The 21,824-nt window shown below is 42.5% G+C and overlaps 1 protein-coding gene across 1 annotated transcript in view; it reads right to left on the bottom strand.

Annotated features, from left to right (window-relative positions):
- Positions 1–6,768: 6,768 nt before the first annotated feature.
- MTA3 (metastasis associated 1 family member 3) overlaps positions 6,769–21,824 on the bottom strand; it is a 259,662-nt gene continuing 244,606 nt past the window's right edge. Inside the window, exon 19 of the mRNA XM_074949344.1 lies at positions 6,769–7,078. Coding sequence (XP_074805445.1) covers positions 6,943–7,078 — 136 coding nt within the window. The 3' untranslated portion in view covers positions 6,769–6,942. The remainder of the gene's footprint in view (positions 7,079–21,824) is intronic.

Raw genomic sequence — 21,824 nt, 5'->3', positions numbered from 1 at the left:
GATAATCAGCTGTACATGAGTTCCGAATGCGAGGCTATGGCCAAAAAAGCCAATGCAATCCTTGGCTACATAAACCAGGGAATCTCAGCAAGGAGTTGAGAGGTTATTTTAACTCTGTATTTCACACTGGTGTGACTGCAGCTGGAATACTGTGCCCAGTTCTGGGGTCCACAACTCAAGAAAGATAAATTGGAGAGGGGTCAGAGAAGAGCTATAAGAATGCTTAAAAAACTAGAAAACATGTCTTATAGTGATAGACTCCAGGGCTCAATCTATTTAGCTTTACAAAGAGAAGGTTAAGGGGTGACTTGATTTCCATCTATAAGTACTTGCATGGGGAACAAATATTTAATAATTGGCTCTTCAGTCTAGCAGAGAACGGTATAACATGATCCAATGCCTGAAAGTTGAATCTAGACAAATTCAGACTGGATATTAGCTGTAAATTTTTGACAGTGTGGGTAGTTAACCATGGGAACAATTTACCAGGCGTTGTGGTGGAGCCTCCATTGCTAACAATTTTTAAGTCAAGATTGGATCTTTTTTCTAAAAGATCTGCTCTAGGAATTATTTGGGTGGAAGTTTGATGGCCTTTTTATACAGGAAGACTAGATGATCACAATGGTCCCTTCTGGCCTTGGAATCTATGAATCTATGTGTATTAAAAGTCAGAATCTGGCGCACGATGAAATTCAACCTAATGCAGAGACAGCCCATACACAGAGCTCCAGGTCACTTCCAGAGAAGCGAGTGCAGAGGGGAGGATTAGAGGTCAGAACCAGTGGTCACATAGCAGATGTCAATGTGCCTTGTGTTTCTCCCTCATCTGGAATAGCTTCTTAACAAACAGGAAATCAGGCTGTGCCCAGAGTGGAAGCAAACTGTTCTGGGACACTTTAGGTTCCATATTGAAAGCCTGACAGTAGGGGGGTGGTCTGATTTACCCAGTCTACCTAGGAAACAACTATATTGGTTGCTGCCCTATTAATAAGAGGATTGGTAGCACTGCAGCATGTTTTTCATCAATTCTGGCTTGCAGACGCAGTTGCTCAAGGCATGTCAACATACCCTGGGCATTCCACATGCTTCCAGCAACATTCAGAGCTTGTTCGTGGAATTTTGGTGTCTAAACTCCTTTCCTGTTCTTTTAACTCTGTGCTAAAATTGCTTAATGGTCTTCCAGTATCACTGCTGGTATTTCAGGCCCTTCCTTCTCTACCTCACTAAGGGAGCCACTATTCTGCTCCCAGCTCTTCCTCACCTCCAATCAATTTTTTATGCTCTAAGCTACAATGGGCTTTTACACTCTCCGAATTCCAGGCTCTGACTTGCTCCATTGCATATTAGAGTACTGGGTGCTACAGCTGATGTCCGTGTGGGAAATCGGGTTTGCCAAAAAAAAGGCTGAGAGAGTCACTGAGTTCAGAAGCAAATTTGTTTTCCCGTGAAGTATCTCGCAAGAAATGTGTTTTGTCTTAGATTGTCCCACACTCTCAGACCACAGGCATATATTTGCTAGATACTATATATATAAAGAATAAAATGCCAAACAGTTTTACCATTCCAATGAGAATTATACACTCAGTTCTATGTAAACAAGAAATTTAAAACGTTGTCATTTCTTTAATGGTTCTCTTTTTTGTTTTATTTCGCCTTCAATACTGTATTTCAATAGTTGTGTTTCGAATGATGTTGATAGAAGATCACTATGCACAGGGCCGTCCTTACCCATACGCAAAGTACGCAGCTGTGTGCTGCTCCAGCCCCTGCTCGGCTCTTCCCCAGGGCCCCGCCCCTGCTCTGCCCCAGCCCTGCCCCCCTTCCCCAAAGCCCACGCCCCTGCTCCGCCCACGCCCTACTTCTTCCTGCCCACACTCCCCTGAGGACTCCAGAAGCAGCCAGGCCTGCACTCACCGATAAGTAGAGCAACCTGGCCCCAGCCTGCTCCACTCCCCTGGCTCCCAGCTGCACCGCCGGCAAGTGCAGGGTAGCGGTTCCCCCATCCCCACAAGCCTGGGAGCCAGGGGAGCAGAGCAGGCTGGGGCCGGGTCACTCCACTTCCCTCAGGAAGTGGCCAGGCCCTGTCCCCCATGGAGGGGGGGCTGTGTAGGGCATCAAATTAGCTAGGGATGGCCCTGACTATGCAAACTCACTGAATGATGTACAGTAGAACCTCATTTATCTGAAACTCACTTATCCAAAAAAAAACATGTATCCAAAATTGTGTTAGGTATCCCAATATGCATCATTTGAATGCAAAAATTCTTAACATTCACATAAATTCTGCTCTGCCTTCTACACTGAGTTCTACTGCGTGATTGTAATTGGGATTTTTTGACTCCCACTCACTGGTTTCTTAAGACATTGTTTTATATAAAGAACCTTCAAAAGAAAATGAAAAGAGATTATTTTGCTGAAATCTCCAGCAGACTCAAAATTTTTCATTACAACAGAAATGACGAGGGATGTATAAGTACATAAACACAATTTCCACTGTACAGTATTTTGCACTACACTAACAAATTCTCTGCATGATTTCAATTGTTCTCTCTGTGCAACATTATGATATTTTATCTTTTGACAATATCAGAGAATACTATGCAGATATTCCATAATATTTAAGTCTTACTAATAATTAGCGATAAACTGTCAGGTTAAAAATAATATTTGTAAAAATGTATTTACTCATCTTAGATTAATAAAAAGTGAAAGAATTTTAAAAGTTTAATTTCACATTTCACTACTTATGCTGCTTGATCACTCTTAGCATGTCACTCAGCTTGGATGAAAAGTCAGCTTCACTTGACTAGTCAGTTTCACTCTCTAGTTCTTTAGTATTCATACCATACTGAAATATTTGGGTTGCAAATATTGCAGGATAATGTTTACTTTTTGTTTCATGTACCACTGCTAGGTTGCTGATCTACCCTGTGCTAGTTTTATCTTCTTTGCAGGCTTGCCAGTTCCTTCTCCAATGATTCCATCAAGGCTAGTGGAATTCTGCATTTTGGCAGTCTGATGGGCTGCATATGGGGGTCTATTTCCAATTGCAACTCACCCTCTGGGAGCATATTTCCTTGAAATATGCTCTTATATTCTGTTAGAATTCTAGATAGGACCCACAGTAACTGTTCTTCCTGCTTCATGTTGAGGATATAGTAGTGTTGTACTGCAATCAGATCTGTGGCTTGCATTGCCCTGCTGCCCCTCAGTGGGTGGTATTCCTGCATCAACTACTATAAAATCCAGGCGTTAACATCTCTTGTTTTGTGGGTTTCTTGTCAACAGCCTGAATTTATCCCCTGGCCTCAGGCTGGTTTTATTGTACAAGACATGAGCAAATTTTACAGTCTAATATTGATGTTTATCAGTGTTGCTGGAATTACATGGTAGCTGGCTCCACAGTCCAGATGGAATCAAAGTAGTTGTTGATATAATACCATAGTTGCAATATGTCAGTTGAATGGCTGGCAGCCTTCTTCTGAAGATCATGTACACTAAGAGTCTCTGGATCTGCTGAGGATCTCCTCCTGTTCACTGGAAGTCTCTGCATCCCCTCGGTCACTGCCTGTACTGCTATTTTTTATTCCTGCGGTTGCGGCAGCACGGGAACATACACCCTTGCCCATAAGCTGAGCATTTTTCTTTCATGCTGCTTTCCACAGTGTATTCGCTGGAGCATGATGCCTGCATTCTCAGTTACTCCTTCTCTCTCATGCTTCCTGGGTTCCTTTAGCTTGAGCCTGTGTACTTGTTCTGCATCAGTGGCTATTATTGTTTTGCTGAGCCATTCATTTATGGCTTATTACAACAATCTGTAGCACACTAACCCCCCTCCTTTTGTCCTATAACTGCAGAGGTGTTAATGGGCCACTCTACCTTCAATGGTCCCTTACAACAGGTGCTAACTACTTATGCTAAACAATCTGTTCCGCCTTGCACTGGACAGTGGTTTTTTAAAATATTCTGAAAATAGCGCCCACTATATTATGGGGCAAAGGAAGCAGTTATGCAGCTGAAATAGGCAATGTGAACATCCTAGTTTTTATAATAAGTTCTCCAGACCAAAAAGGCTACCTTCAACTTTGTGTGGTTTTACAACACTGTAACTATTGTATCTCATCAGAGATAACGAAGACAGGCTTTAGGATAACTGCTTTATTTAACTAACAACAAGAAATAACTGTTAATGTAAACAGAGTACTGATGCTGCTGTAACCTAGCCTGGCTGCATTCGCTTTCTCAGCCTCTGCGACTGGTTCCTGTCTGGGAGCGTGAGTCTGAGTCAACAGGAAGTGTATCGCTGCATGGTATCATGCTGGATGTGCCACAATTTCCTGCTGAAGCATAACCCTTTACAATGCAAGCATAATCAAACATCTTTCAATTTCTCTTCCCCTCTCATTTTCTATTAAGCTTAAAATTGACAGGCAAATCCTGTCTCATTTGTGTGGCTGCAGACTGCCCTCTGGGAGAGGTAAGATTCAAGGAGGCTGGACAAAGGACGTACACAAAGTATGGAGAGCCTAGATTCTCTGGGGACCCTCTGTTCAGCTGCACATAATGGACCTTGGAGGTGAGACTGGCTGGGATAAGTCTAATGAACAGGTTCTCCAGACATTAGAGCTGTGAAGTCTATTCTAGCCTGGGAAATGGTTCCACTCCTGCTCAGCAAAGTGTGGGGGCAGGATATGACTTCTTGTGGAGTTCTATGACTCCCAGACTAAATGAGCTGTATGCTTTGGAGAAGATTTTCTTCTTAAAGTACATTTTAAAATAACTCCCCAGGCACATTTATCAACAAACATTGCCAAAAGCAAAGTATATAAGGAGTAACCATATTGCCTCAGATTTCTTGAAACAAAAGTTTTACTGAATCAGGCAGCTGGTTACATAACAATAAACAATGTTAAGAGTTTTCTCTCAGAGGAAGAGAGAAAAACCATCAACTTCACCCCAGACTATTACAAGTATTTACTTCAAAAGCAGAAGAGAATACACAGAATACACAGGATTTTAGAAAATAATCATTGGACACTGTACTACCCTGAAACTGTAAAAGAAAATGTCTAGTTCAAACTCAGTAAGGCAGGGAAACCAGACACAAAGCCCACAACCACACATTTACATAAAAAGAAAAGGAGTACTTGTGGCACCTTAGAGACTAACCAATTTATTTGAGCATAACCTTTCGTGAGCTACAGCTCACTTCATCGGATGCATCCGATGCTTATGCTCAAATAAATTGGTTAGTCTCTAAGGTGCCACAAGTACTCCTTTTCTTTTTGCGAATATAGACTAACACGGCTGTTACTCTGAAACCACACATTTACATGACATTTTGAAAATGAATTTGCTGCATATGATTTCAGGGATGTTTGTGGGAGACACAGCTTTTTCCTGTGCAAGTTTTTCATAGTTTTAATCATGTACTTTGCTAAATAATGACGTTTTGTAACTTTGAGGGGGAAGGAATTCATTACACAGAAGGTGTTTCCACGTCTGCTGGTTATAAAGGCTGGCTCCTGCAATTCTCGCTAATGAGAACAGGCTGTCTCCTTCCAGTACCTACTGAGAATCCCTCCTGTTGTGAGGAAATAACAGATTTTGTGAACACAACACATTTGATTTGAGCTGTCTGCTTTCCTGTCTGGTGAACAGTGGTGAAGTACTAAGTACAGCACTGGTGTAGATTGTCATCACCTCCCTTTGGGAGATCTGAGTACCTACTTTTCTTAAGGAAGCATCTGGGTGACCTTGCTTCAAGAAACCAACACTTGATGCTGCCAGTCTGGTGAATTATTGGCATCTTCCCTTTCTGACTCAGTTCAGACCTACCTCTGTCTCTATGCCATCCTGCAGCTGTTCCCGACTGCAGAAATAGATACGTTGAAGTCCCCTCAAAGCTGGCGCTAAAGATACAGCATTCTCCAGGATGACCCCTCAGCTGTGGAACAAGCTTCCACCTTTCACCCAAAACAGTCTGGGACCCGTGAATTTCAGATCATGCTGTGAAACCCATCTTTTTGCCCATCTGACTAAGGTGGTATTTGTTTATTGGAGAAGGAGTTTTGATGGGAAAAAATCCCTCCAATTTGTTTGTGTTGGGGTGGAGTTTCAACAGGGATCTGTTGCAGGTTTTTTGTTGTTGAATTGTTGTTTTGAATTATATCAAAGGCACCCAGAGAGGTGCTTTTACGTCATTATAAATTGAAATAATACATAAATATATAAATAAATAATGGGAGTAGCCCCTAAACATGCAACTAGTCCAGTGGAGGTCCACTCACATTAATAGTTTTCTGGATCACACCAAAGCTTACTCAGCCAACGTTTTGAAAAATGAGTGCCCCATTTTAGAGACCTTTGGCCTTTCAGAAGTGCTGAACACCCACATCTCCTTTATTTGCCCTCAGTTGGAGTTATGGATACTCAATACTTTTGAAAATCAGACCCAAGGTGCCTCAAGTTGAACGTTGAAAATCCAGACACCCACAGTCAATGGCCAATTTTGAAAATGTGGCCCTATTAGCTAAACTGTGCTTTAAAAACAGTGATCCAGGTGGTGTAGTTCTGCACCAATCCCGCACCAGGAGCTCCAGAAGGCATAGGCAAGTACAGGGGAAGCATGCAGCAACCACACCCCTTAACAGGAACAGTGTATTCCCGCTCAGTGATCAGCCAACTCTGACGACTGGTGTGGAGAGAAGAGTGGGACTGTCTGCATGCCCCTAATGAGACAGGCTAACACTGGTAGCCAGCAACAGTCCTTGCACACAAGGAGAATGCAAGGGCTGCAGTTGTGTCATGTCCAGAACACAGGAGTCAGCTGCAATCTGGCCCCCCAGTATTTGTTTTTTATATACGTTAAGACTCAGAATATCTTTTCACATCGGCATTTGCAATGTAAAAAACTGATATGATTGTGTTGCTGCTACATCTTCAGTGCATGATGGTTGCTGGTTCCGTCCATACTAGCCTGTGGTTCACAAGGGACTTTGTCGTCACAGTGATTGGAGCACAAGGTGTTCTGGAAGCTCTTTTTAACTGTGACCGGGTGAACTGTTTACGAAATTTTCTGCATGGAAGGAAGAGAGAGAGAGAGAAGGGTAAATTTCTGCCCTAAACTCTGCTCAGCTGCTCGCTATCCAAAATAAAAACCAAATGCTCCAATACTTAAACCCTATCAGAGGGGACATGCTAGTTTTGGGATACGGAGACTTCTAGGTAACCCGAATGAATCCAGTCGTTTGTGACTCAGAGCTACTGCCAGCCAATGACCTTTAAGTGGCCAAAGAAGAGTAAGTTGGTGGTGTCTGTTAAGAGTTTACATTAAAATAAATAAGTAAATAAATAAATAAAACCAACACCTTGTGCCAGAACTGGCACTCAGTTGCATCCTTGTTTGTGATTTCAGCACAGGATTGAAATGGCTTAGAGTGAGCATTACCGCACCCCCCAAGAAATGATGGAGCATGCAGAAGGGGTGGGTGTTAGGATATAGATATTCAGGCCTGTCTGCAAAGGCCTGTACTTTAAGAATTTAGGGGTATTCTTATCACTTGGCTAGTTCTAGAGGTATAAAAGAAAGAATCAAAATCACTGTCTGCTGGTGTAAGGGCCTTCTCTTACCGTGACAGTTTGAGGCCCTGTTCTTAGGCTAAGGCCTTTGGCTAAGCAGCAGAGGCAGCCATAAGCTGGGAAGTGACCGGTCACATCCTCACATTCCAAACTAGTCACATTGAAAGAAGGTGCTATTGGGCTGTTAGGAATACAATCCTGTCCTGATAATTCCTATCATCTCCAGAGAAAGGGAAGTGCCTAGAAAATGTAAAAGGAAACAGCATCCTGTCTGGCAAGAACTCACTTATCAATACTGGGATGTGAAATCCTCACTTCTGTATTGTTTTGTCATTATAGTTCCCACTTTGCTATTGTTTGTCTGTATAATCTCTGTCTGGTTCTGTGATTGTTCCTGTCTGCTGTATAATTAATTTTGCTGGGTGTAAACTAATTAAGGTGGTGGGATATAATTGGTTACATAATCATGTTACAATCTGTTAGGATTGGTTAGTTAAATTTCAGGAAAATGATTGGTTAAGGTATAGCTAAGCAGAACTCAAGTTTTACTATATAATCTGTAGTCAATGAGGAAGGGAGGGGATGGGCGTGTGGGTGTGTGAGAGATGGGAACAGGGAATGGGGTAAGGAAATTGCAATCATGTTTTGCTAAAGGGGGAAATGGGAACAGGGAATGGGAGTAAGGAAATTGGAATAATGTTTGGCTAAGGGCAGGAATGGGAACAGGGACACAGGTGTAAGGCTCTGTGGTGTCAGAGCTGGGAAGGAGGATACTAAGGAAGGAAACTGGAATCATGCTTGCTGGAAGTTCACCCCAATAAACATCGAATTGTTTGCACCTTTGGACTTCGGGTATTGTTGCTCTCTGTTCATGTGAGAAGGACCAGGGAAGTAAGTGGGTGAAGGAATAAGCCCCCTAACATCTTGGTGCCGTGACTCGGATGCATCACATTGGATAGGTGAGTGGCAGCCTGTAAGTCCCCCTCCCCAACAGTCTGCGCAGCTGCTTGGAGGGGGTATCGCGAACTCTCGTGATGGTAGTTGCGGGTTCTGGCAAGCCAGGGTAAAGGATTTTTTGGATAAATAGATAAGGAAGAACCAGGGCCCATACCAGGTGCAGGGGTCAACCTGGGATGAGATTAAAAAGGAAATGGAGGAAGTGTTAGGGGACCCAGAGGGATGGGGGGTGGCTGAGGAGCCCACCCTCCTTGGTATATGGGTAGTGGAAGAAGGTCCCTGCCCATGGGGACTGAATGCCTTCCAGGGAAAGGAGGCACTTCAGTCCGCTTGTGAGAGGTTTGAAGTAAGGGCAACATTATGGGAAGCTGCCAGGAATCTTTCAAGTTTGGTGCTGCTTCAGCAAGGGCTGCTGAAGGGTTGTAAATTAGTTAGGGGTAGTGAAAGATGATTTGGCACAAAAGGGTTTATAGTCAAAAGCAGAGTTAACAGATCACCTTTAGAGACTGGAGCTGGGACTTGGTCCTGGAGGAGTGGAGAGAAAGAAAAAAAAAAAGTTTCAAAGAGCAACCCGCCTTTCCACACTCTTGTTTTTCTGAAGTTTTAATGGAGGGTACTTTGGATACTTATGTGAGATGTCAAGAAGGAAGTTCTTGTTTAATGATAAAACCCAGTTATATAAATGTAACTGTATGTGCAACTCTGTGCAGTCACATTGGATGGAAGCTTGGTAATTAAATTATCCAAGGGGGTCAGGTCGAGTGGCTACTACCACCACTACGCTTCTGTCCCCAGAAGCCTTTACAGCTATTCTGAGGGAAAATGGGCCCTTTTCCCACAGAAATGGTCTATAGGGGACTGCTGCAGGCGGAGAGAGAATCTGATCAAAATTATTTGACTTTTGGGTAATGTAATCAAAATCAATAAAGGATGTAAGGGGTTTCTATTGGAACTTAACTTGGCTGCCCCTGGTTGTGTCTAGTTGTACAAGATGGAAGTGTAATTGGGGTACAGTTGTGTAAAAAAGAGTAATCACAGTGCAAGGGATGGTAGGCAAAAGAATTTTGTGTGCGCGCACAGGTAAAAGGGGAGGAATGAAGGGAACACTGAGCCTTGGGGTGGCTCTGCGGGATCAGATTGTTGCTTTGGTGGGTGTGCATGAAAACTCTGTGGGCATAGGGGAGGTAGTTACGCCTTGTGTAAAATTAATTTGGCTAATATGATGTTATGGAGGTTAAACTATATGGAAGGAATTTGCATTTTCCCAGGACATGTGTGGTGTATATTGGAGAAGGGGTAAAAGAAATGCAAATTAAACATGGTACTTCATTAAAATCCTAATAGGGCTTCAAAAGGAGCCACAATAGGTTGTGCTTTCTTTTTCAGGTCGCTGTGTTTTGGAGCAGGAGATGAAAGTGGAAAGTAATCAGAACTCTGGTGGAAGTAAAATGTTTCCCTTTTAAGACAGTGTCTGAGCTGCTAACAGCTTTGGATCCAGAAGCAAGCTAGTAAGCCTCTGTGTAAATGCAAATTACCTAGCTGATGGGCACAAAGGAGCTGCAAATAATCAATACATCTGATCAGCAAACAGGCTACTAGAAGACTTAGATTATGGCCCTCCAAAGAAAGGGAGGTGAAAAAACAAGTCAAGCCTGAAAATAAGGGGGACAGGTTAACCTTAAGGGGTGTGTGTGTGTGTGTACAGTGCTAAAATCTGAAACTGTGTCTCAGCTATTACCTGAGAATAAACTTAAAGCTTGGTACAGCAGAGAAACTATTGCAAACTTGGTCTGTTGTACAAGAGGGGAAACTGAGGTACACCATCTCATGAATTTCATAAATGACCAGTGAGTGAGGTAATTCACTAGCCTAACTATAGAACAAAATAAGGACAGCCTGGAGGTAATTCTTCTGTTTATCCTGCAATTAGCAAGGAAATTTGTAAAAGAAAGTGGTATTATTATTAAGCAATAGTCTGTCCCCACCATGGGGACAGAAATTTTTTCTTTTGTTTTTCAGACACTCTACAAGCAAGCTGGCACCAGCAGGAAAAATAACCCAGAATACCATGGATCTGTGTTTTGTGTTTGTCTGTGGTGTTTGTCTTGTTGCTAGCATTGCTGTGTTTTAATGAACAGAAAATCTCATAACATGGGTGGGGGATGGCTTCAAAAGGCTGACCTTGGGGGGGAAGATGTGTATGGGAATGCAAAATGCTCAACTAGGAGGCCAGCATCTGTGTAATAGCTACCGTGGTACCTGGAAATGGAATGGCAACTAAAGTGGCCCCCACAAGCCCTATGGAACTAATGAGAAGGGGAGGAGCTCACTGGGAGTCAATGGAGGGGTGTGTAAAATAGTGTAAATCAATAGAAGATGCTTGGATGTGCCCCTCTTCTGTGACTATAGAGGAGCCTATGCAAGGGGTGGACAATTGGGTTTACTGTGTATAAGGTGTTTTGCTGAGAATGTACATATTACTGGGGGCACAATTACACCAGCCCATAACCAAACTACACCCATCTACATGCTGCTATATGGACTTTGGTGCACAAATGGATCTGTGAATCTTATTGCTGTGAATAAGCCAGGGCTTACTGCCTGATTCCACACCAAGTGGTCAAACTGGTTTGGACAATATCCCATTTCTCTGTGAACATTCAATGGACTTATGATATGGACAAAAGCAAGCAAAACCTGCAGGGGCAGCTTGTTGCAACTGCCAGCAACTGGACACATCAGATCGTGACCCTGTCGAAGGAGGAGAGGCAGTGTTTTGGGGGTGTCTCGAATGTTGGACCATACTGCAGTGGTCAGGACTCAGTGCTGCTGTGGATTTTGTATTGTTAACTGTACTTGTGTTACATTGCATAGGGAGATAACCTATAAGGAATGTAATAAGCCCTCCAAACCCTACAGTGTACTAGACAACCCGGACTCAACCTTCTCGGGCCCACTATAATGGGAAGTCTGGAACACTAATTGGAATAGGTGTGCTATGCCCATATGAGAGAAGGTGCAGGGCACTATACTACACAAGGGGCAGTGGGACAAATGGAATATCGACACCTTCCACCTTGATGCCTGGCCCTATCAGGAAATGTGTCGCCATATGTCCTATGCTTTTCCAGGGATACCTGGGCAGGAGGATCCCAAAAGAAAAAGAAAAAAAAAAGGGGTGGAGTGTTAGGATATAGATATTCAGGCCTGTCTGCAAAGGCCTGTACTTTAAGAATTTAGGGGTATTCTTATCACTTGGCTAGTTCTAGAGGTATAAAAGAAAGAATCAAAATCACTGTCTGCTGGTGTAAGGGCCTTCTCTTACCGTGACAGTTTGAGGCCCTGTTCTTAGGCTAAGGCCTTTGGCTAAGCAGCAGAGGCAGCCATAAGCTGGGAAGTGACCGGTCACATCCTCACATTCCAAACTAGTCACATTGAAAGAAGGTGCTATTGGGCTGTTAGGAATACAATCCTGTCCTGATAATTCCTATCACCTCCAGAGAAAGGGAAGTGCCTAGAAAATGTAAAAGGAAACAGCATCCTGTCTGGCAAGAACTCACTTATCAATACTGGGATGTGAAATCCTCACTTCTGTATTGTTTTGTCATTATAGTTCCCACTTTGCTATTGTTTGTCTGTATAATCTCTGTCTGGTTCTGTGATTGTTCCTGTCTGCTGTATAATTAATTTTGCTGGGTGTAAACTAATTAAGGTGGTGGGATATAATTGGTTACATAATCATGTTACAATCTGTTAGGATTGGTTAGTTAAATTTCAGGAAAATGATTGGTTAAGGTATAGCTAAGCAGAACTCAAGTTTTACTATATAATCTGTAGTCAATGAGGAAGGGAGGGGGTGGGCGTGTGGGTGTGAGAGAGATGGGAACAGGGAATGGGGTAAGGAAATTGCAATCATGTTTTGCTAAAGGGGGAAATGGGAACAGGGAATGGGAGTAAGGAAATTGGAATAATGTTTGGCTAAGGGCAGGAATGGGAACAGGGACACAGGTGTAAGGCTCTGTGGTGTCAGAGCTGGGAAGGAGGATACTAAGGAAGGAAACTGGAATCATGCTTGCTGGAAGTTCACCCCAATAAACATCGAATTGTTTGCACCTTTGGACTTCGGGTATTGTTGCTCTCTGTTCATGCGAGAAGGACCAGGGAAGTAAGTGGGTGAAGGAATAAGCCCCCTAACAGTGGGTTTGGAGCAGTCTCCACTGGCATTATTTGCACAGTATCTGTTATGTAGATCTGTCAATCTGGCACCTTTCACAAGCACTAAATTCACTTCATATTTGCAGATTATAAATCAAACACATTCACTAAAGATGGCCTTGTGGTTTTTATTGGAATCTCACAGTACAGTGATGTCTGCCTGACTCTGCAGAGAGCCTGAAACAATTGTTTAAAGGAGGGAATTGCCCACATTCATCTTAATGGACTGTTAACTCTGAAACCTAAATATGACAATCTGTGGCATACTGAAAATGTGAGTCCAACATAAAATTGAATTAAATATAAAAATAAATAACAGGAGCTATTGAACTGACTTTATTCATTTTCATATTGAATTCAATAAAACTGTCCATTTTTACAGATTTATCTGAAGCTGCTGCAAAATTTGCCGCAGAGTACATGGGGCTTTGGCCATGTCCATTTATAAAGCAGAACATAGTGACCAAAATAAAACAAGCAGCCAACAATAAACAGAAGGTACTAGAGTATTATATGAAGTATGGTTTAGACATGAGAGGGTGTCTTACAGGTAAAACTATTTGACTATTTTATTTAATGTGTACATACAGACATTTAGTTATCATAACGACATCAAAACAGTATAAGCCACAATACACTACCATGGTTTCCACTCTCATGCCCTAGAATATAGCAGGTTAGGATCCAGGATTATTCGGTATTAGGCAAGACATCTGTATAGCTCAAAGACCAGGAAAAACAGAGTCAGAAAAATTAAACCTGCTATTTTAACACCATCCTGGAAATATATGAGCTTCAAAGAGTTAATAAAGTGCGATCATGTGACAAGGCAGCGTAATTTTAAGCCTTAAGATATTTCTGATTGACTGGGAAGGAAGTGAATACTGAATAGTAAGGCCTAGACATGTAAATTGTCTCCCTTAAAAAGTGTCCATTCCTAGCATAAATATAGAACCTGAATTTATAATCCCTTAGTGCTGTGAGAAGTTGTTGCTCACAACAGAAGTCACATTGACTTAAATAAGGATCATTCCCCTAGGTACTTGCAGGATTGGGCCTCTATTTTGTTTTCAAAGCTTGAACATAAAGGACTAACACTGTTAGTGCTCAACTAGATACCACTGGTTCTGTCTCAAATATTTAGAAATCAGATTATAATTTGCCATTTTGAAATGTTAATATGGCAACCTTACAAGCTGTCAAAAAGATCCCAGAAGACAATGCATCATAAAATTCACTCTTGTAAAACTTGATTAAAAGCCAACACAACCTTCAGTAATAGAACAGAATGAGGAGCTTAATTCTAATCATATGTTTTGTATTTCATTCACAAGCACAACAATTCACCTGATTCAATACACAGATCAACGAATATGCTCCAATGTTATAGAGTTACAACTGACATAAAATGTAATTATATTAAAATGATACACTGTTTCGATATCATTAGTCAAAGAAAAAAAAAATAAAGTCAAAAGGCCTGATTCTGATCTCACTTACACCAGTGTAAAATCAGTGTAAGGAAAAGCAGAACCAAGAGGATACATGTTTTAGCCTCATTATGTCAAACAAGACGTCGTAATAGTGGGCCAGATACTTAGTGTAAATCAGCATAGCTCCATTGAAGTAAATGTTGTCACCAGAATTATGTCACTTGACACCAGCTGTGGAGCCGGCCCAGTATTTCTCGTTAACTAGGGTTGTGTAAACACCTCCAGAGCTATTTTTTATTATTATTTAAGGGTTGTGTTTCCTTAAAAGAGACGAGAAGAATAGGAACCACAATAGGTTTGATTAAGCACATGAACATTTAGATGATCATTTTACTGATGGCCAAAAGCTCTGAGGAGTTTGAAATCTAAATACAGCCAAAGCTTTTGAGATTCACCCATCACACTTTATAACCCTCCTGCATTTATAAACATCATGTTAACAACAAATGTTAAGGTTGTGGCACTCGCTGACATAAGATACGAAATTCAGAGATAAGGCTTACAGTCCGTCTTCCACTCACAACATTTCACCTTTTCTCTATATACACACACACACACACACACACACACACAGTGGAGTGAAGTAAGGGAAGAGTCACCTTTGAAGTTCAATTTCATGTGCCTAGGTCAATTTATTTTTTTTAAGAAATGTAAGGTTTTTATCGTCTGGTGGTAGTTATGGTGGATGAATGGATTTAATATCTTTAATGGTGATAACATCCTTTACAGTTGTTATGAAAGCGTGATTGCCATTCCCCTGCTTTTCCCTTTGATTTTTATATTAGTCTTTGAAGTGTGATGAGTTAAAGATGTCATTAGAAATTCTAATTAAAAAGAATTATATTTCTAGTCCAATAGAAACTAGAGGTATATATGGAAATGAACCAAACCCTCAATAGGAAATTGGCCTGGTGTGTGTCATTTAGTTGTTACATTACAGTAATATTTTCAGGTCAGTTTTGCACATAACTCAAAAAATGAGAGTAACTGGGAGGAAACTGCTTAGAAGGCACAAAGGGTGTCAAGACTGATAACCCTTAAATGCTGTCTTTTTTAAATAAGCTGCTTTATGAAATGCTCTAACTAAGAGCAAGGGGTGAGGGGTATTGATAAGTATCAGGCTATTGGACAGCAGTTCGTATGGGGCCTTCTTGGTTACACTGACAGCCTAGTACAGATGACACTTTGAATGGTATGCAATTTATGAGATTCAAGAGTCTATGTCTGGAGGTGCTGCTGTAAGGCCTGAACATCATTTAAATATTTTAGGAGTTTGCTCTAAATGTATGAGATGACTCTTTTGCAATACCACAGAAGCTTCTTTCCCCTTCCTCCCCCCATAGTTCTTTTCAGATTTTACATCAATATTTATGGAGAGAAACTATTCTCTGTGAACAATAGTCAAGAGACATTCTTGTCACTTTGGAAAGATACAACCAGAATGTCTTACTAGCATTATGTCATGTTTTCAGAAAGCAGGTTATCATTAAACCTGCTTACCCATTGCTCAGATAGTTTTATTCTAATGATCAGCTACAGATATTAAAGACAAAGTAACATTTTCATTGTAACTTTTCTTTGTGGAGAGGAAGGATCTTGGTCCTGTGTTTAAAGCCCAGACTAGCACTCAAGACAGCTGGGTTTGATTCCCAGATCTGCCACTGATCTGCTGTGTGACGTGGAGCAAATCAATTCACATTTCTCTTTTTCTGTTTCCCCTGCCACCCTGCGTCTGGACTATCTCTTACCATGTGTTTGTACAGTGCCTAGAATAATGGCATTGCTAGACACCACTGTAATACAAGTAATAAAAAATAATAAACAATGCTATTAATAATAATATAGTTCCAGCTTTGTCACAGATTTTGTGCACCACCTTGATTGTCACCTAACCTTTTGTGCTTAAATTTCCCCTGAAAATGGCTTAATTCACTAATACTTTAAAGGTGTTTTGAGATCCTCAGAGGGCACTACTGCAGTGCAAAGTATTATTATAAGTCTAGGAGGTTTTGGAATTTATTTTTGGACCTTTACTTTAGCTCTTGAGTGCTCACTCTCTTTGGTTCTAATATTTACTGTTTTCCCATGTCTCGGTTTTGTATTTCTGTTTACCTGTAGCTTCTGTGTTCCTCTGAGCTTGCCAGTAGTTCAGGAAGTGGTCTGATTATTCAGCTGGGCTTCCTTAACAGACTTCAGTATGGGGGTTGTCTCTGACTGCAATGTCAGTTACAGTGATGTTCAGGGTATACAAATTAACTTAAAAGACAGGGATAAAAAATTTAAATATTTGATATGATAAATCTTGCTAAACAGAGAAGGAAAACAAGCTGCTCTCATTTAACCCTGGCAATTTAAAATATGTGGTAGGAAGCACTGTGTTTTTGCTCTCATTTGAACAGTTTGATGAAAGGCCATGAACACATTCATTAAAAACGTGATTTGCTTTTTTAATATCAAAGTTTAACCCTCACTCCTGTTCCCCACTCCATTTATGCACAAGGTCAGATTCCCTACTCATATTAAATGAATTCTATAGACTTCTGTGGAGCCACTCTCCATTTACACCAGTGTGTAAGGGAGAGCAGAATCTGGCCTCCTGTTATTTGTTGGTGCTTAATCATTTCCTGCAGCTTAACTTTCTACAGATACATACCCCTCTTCAGGCAGTATCTGGAACACGGAAAGCAGGTTCTTGAGTTTTTTAAGTTCAGTTCACCAATCTCCTTGTTCCATCCTAGCCTAGTTGATCATTAGACACATTTCCATTTGCCACTAACAATAAGTGAAGCTCAAAAGACAGAAACATTTTGTTCAGTTTGGATAAGTTACCTAATTCCAGATATTGTTCCGAGATTTTTTTCTACTAAAGGAAGATTCATTAAAAAACAAGATTACCTTGAATTTACTAATATATACCCACCCCATGGAGCTTGGAAAGCTGTCTACAGTTCAGGTTTGCAGAGCAAGGAGGCCCCAAATTGATTCCTGTACACTGAATAATTTATACTGTGTCAGCTGGGTGATGAATCTCATTTCTCCCATTTTTTACCTCACATATAAAGATTCTAATTTTGCATTTTATCAATATCACTTTTCATGCTCATCCACTTACTTCTCAGAAAAACTGTCCTTCTGGACCTAGATAACGAAAACATGATTCAAAACTAGACCCAAAGCAGCATCAACATGATAGTGGACATTTTTTCTGAGCCTAGCAACAAAACGAGGGGAAGATCGCTCAATAAGTCAGATAAAATTGGAATAAAATGTTATTTTTGATTCATCCTGAAATACTCCTACTGTAGCACATTAATTCACAATTACACTGTAGCATCTTTCATCATTACAACATCCCTGTGGGACAGTGATGGTTACATCTGTTTTAGAGAGGAAAAAAGAGAGCGCAGTACGACTAATCAATCAGTAGCGGGAGTGGCACTAGAACCCAGGAGTTCTGATTCCTAGGCCTTGTGCTTTAAGCACTTGACAGTGTTTCCCATTCTGCGCCAGGTACCATGATTGACATTTGGCAGGACAATGGGTTTAGACCAGGCCCGCTGGGAGGGGGGGCTGGCAAAGGGGGCAATTGCCCAGGAGCCCGAGCGATTTAAAAGGGCCTGGGGCACCTGGCCATTGCTGCTGCTGCGGTAGCAGCGGTGATGGCCAGGAGCCCAGGCCCTTTTAAATCATTCGGGCAGGCCACAGGGTTCCTAGGCACCTACCAGCAGGTCCCTACTCCCCCCGCAGCACCTCCAGCTGGCAGCAGGTCCTGCCAATCAGGTCATCCCCATCTCCCCCCAGTGCCTCCCACCCACCGCTGTCAGCTGTTTGGTGGCATGCTGGAAGCACTTGGGGGAGGGAAGGAGCAGTGGATGGGAAGAGGTAGGGCAGGGGCAGACCTGGGCCATGCATGGCCCAGATGCCAGGAGTGGAAGGGGAGGCACCAGCCCCTTGTTCAAGCCACTGAGACTCTGGTCTGCAGTCCTGCGTGGTGGCTGCCTGAGAGAGCCTGGCTGGGAAGGTGACTTCCGCTCCCTGCCCAGGCCCAGGCTTCAGAGCAGCGATTAGGAGGGGCTGGCGATAAAAGCAGCTCCCTCCTGCTCCTGCCCACCAGGGAGCATGGCGGAACATGCTGCAGGGAGGTGAGACAGGCCCAGCAGGAGGACAAAGTGCCCACCTCCCAGGTACATGGGGTGGGGAGAGCGTGGTGGTGGCCCTGGGCTGGGCAGGGAGGGCGGCATGTACCCTGCCCTTTAGATCATGCCCCCCAACTATGGAGAGGCACTAGTTGTATATGGAGCGCCCTTGGGGGAGGGGACGGAACAGGTGTGGGAAGAGGTGGGGCATTGGGGGAAGGGGCCTATGATGGAGTAGGGTGGCGAGCACCACTGGGAAATCTTGCAGTCGGTGCCTATGCTCCTAGGCGTGCGAGGGGTGGTACCGGCAGTGGCAAAGGCAGGCGGGCAGGCAGCCTTGGTCATGCCAGAAGAGCACGCCCAGAAGCACAGCCGGCAGCTTACTGGGCACCAGCGGGGGACCCATTGACTGTTCTGCCCTAGGTCCCGGAATTGATGTTGGTGGGCCTGGTTTAGACACACCTTGTCCATTAAGGATTTCCACTATACTGCACTGAAAATCTCAACTCATACATTTAATCATTTAGGCCCAGATTCAGCAAGTGCTTAATTTCAATCACGTGGGGAGTCCCACTGACTTTAATAGGATCACACATGTGCTTAAAGTAAGACTCATTTTAATCTAGCACTTTGCTTTACAAATCATTTCTGAAGAAGACTGTATGTTCAAAACACCATTGCTATCTTTAGTTTCTGTTTTCAATACAAATATAATAAAATCCTGCTTTTCATTTTTCTTGAGCGTTTAACTCTGTAGGAGAAGACATTTGATCCTATCAGTATTTTCCCCTAGAAAAACCCACCACTACCTGAAATGATATTTACCTGACCTTCTGCAATTATAATGTTGGGTAGGATTTTAGTTAAGAGACCTATGTGCAATACAAGAAATGTTTTTGGGGGGCGTTGCGGGGTAAGATTTTTATGAGCAAATTCTTTTTTGTTTCTTTTTCTTGCTTTGTGTGATTACTTCAGGATAATTGGTTTTATCTGGGCTTTATTGGTCTGTACAGTACATTTTACAGTGTCATAGGTTATAATCTCATCTGGGGTTCAGGGAAATATATAATGTTTTCTTTCATTAATAATACATATTCTTTTCTTGCAAGAATATATGTTCTGACTGGCTATTTTTGGATGAGCGTCTCGGTATTCTGTGTCTGATATAATGCCATATGTAAGCACTGTGAATAAGAGGCTCTTCGTCATTTGGAAAGGATTGAGAATCAAAATTATTTATTATTTACCAGAAGGAGATTAAGGGCAAAATTCTCCTTATTGAGCTGCATGCTGGAGCAATGATCCACCTCACTGATCTCTTGCATAATCAGCATTTAAATTCCATATAGAACTTCTATTGCAGAATACAGAATAAAAACACACTACAGGCAAGAGAGGAGACTTTTGCCATAGGTTGGTTTGATATTCTAAATTCAAAAAATATCTCCATCTGAAAGACAAGGAAAGTATTTTATTATTGTATTAATAAATTCATAGTAATCCTAGACTGTTATTGTTTTAATTTTCTGACATTAACAATTCAACTTTCATCCACGTATTTCATGGCCCTAATTTTACAACATCCCTGTGAGTTCGGTAAATAGTCATTTGTCCATAACAAATGGACGAAATGAGAGAGAGGTTAATATTATTATTATAATTATTTTTGTATTATCATAGTCCTTAGGAGCCCCAGTCATGGGCCAGGACCCCCTTGTGCAAGGCAATGTACAAACAGAACAAACTGACCCAAAGAGCTTTCATTTTAAGTGACTTGGCCTATGTCCCTCTGTGATGGAGTAGGGAGTAGAGAGTATTAACCTGGTAATGTTGCACAGGAGTTTTACTAGTTTACTGTCTGCATTAATACTAAATGGTGGTAGGATATAAGGGTGTGACTTCACTGAGGAATGATACTTGACGGCCAGCACATAACCTATGGTGGCTGCCATGTGTAATCTGAGCCCAGGAGGGGGTTGGGGCCAGGTGACACCTTCATCCCGGGAAACTGGACAAAGGCTGGAGGAGGAGGAGCCGGGGTGTGTGGCTGGGTGAGACTGCTGAAAGGAGTTTCAGTTTGGAGCTGGCTGGGAAGACGGGGGGAGACCCAGAACCTGGGTCTGGGCTCCCCACTCCCCAAGATGGACATGACTCAGAGGTCCTGTTTTCTGTATCTACAAGCTCTGTTTTAGACTGCGTTCGTCTCATCTAATAAACCTTCTCTTTTACCTGCTGGCTGAGAGTCATGGTGAATCGCAGAAAGTGGGGGATGCAGGGCCCTGACTTTCCCACACTCCATGACACCCTCCAGCAAGACAGAGACAGAGGTGAGAAAAAGGCCATGTCTACACTACCAATTTTTGTCAACAAAAGTGATGATGACACCTGAAAGACGACGACCTAAAAATCAGAATTTCATGTTCATACTTGAGCCCTCTGTTGGCAGATCGTGTACACACTGGGGGCACCATTGTCGACAGCATGTGAGTACCTATCCCACAGTCCAGCTTGACACCTTCTGTTGCTAGGTGTTGTGGGAAGGCAGAGTGGATCGCAGCGCATCTGGAGATCTGGCTAAATGTCCTGTGATGCATTGCTTTGTGTCCCAGTACTCAATGGGCTTCTGGCTTTCTTTAGCAGCATTTTTGCAATGGCCATTCTCTGCTGTGGACACCGGCATCTTTGTGAGAAGGGATGTAACCTGCACTGCTCTCCTATGCTCTGATAACTGTCATAAGACATCGTGGATGGCAGTGAAGTTAATCGTCAAGTTCCTAACTGAAGAAGACTCACAGGCACCAGACATTCTGCATGACATGGATAGGAGGAGCAACTTGATATTGCTTTTGGCATTCACAGAGTAGCTGCATAGGGTAGACCATCGCTTTTGGGCTTGGAAAACAAGAACTGAATGGTGGGATCATATCGTCATGCAGGTGTGGGATGAAGAACAGTGCAGCTAAAATGCAGTGCTACAAAACTTTCAGATGCAGAAAGCCGCCTTCCTGGAAATGGGTTTCCCAAACAGTGGAGGGTGATAAATGGCGCACATATTCCAATTCTGGCACCAGATCACCTTGCGACAGAGTACATCAATAGGAAGAGGTACTGCTCCATGGTGTTGCAGGAGCTTGTGGATTACCGAGGGCATTTCACTGACATCAACGCGAGGTGGTTCAGGAAGGTGCATGATGCATGCATCTTCAGGAACACCAGCCTGTACAGAAAGCTGCAAGTGGGGACTTTCTTGTCAAACCAGAAAATTACAGTGGGGGGATGCTGAAATGCCCACAGTGATCCTGGGAGACCCTGTTTCCCCCTTACAGTCGTGGCTCATGAAACCTCACACAGGAAACCTGGACAGCAATAAGAAGCGGTTCAACAACAGGATAAATACGTGCCCGATGACCATTGAATGTGCCTTTGGCATATTTAAGGTACG

Source organism: Natator depressus, chromosome 3 (genome assembly GCF_965152275.1).
Source record: "Natator depressus isolate rNatDep1 chromosome 3, rNatDep2.hap1, whole genome shotgun sequence".
Classification (NCBI taxonomy): Eukaryota; Metazoa; Chordata; order Testudines; family Cheloniidae; genus Natator; species Natator depressus.
This window is presented reverse-complemented; position numbering and strand designations above follow the sequence as displayed.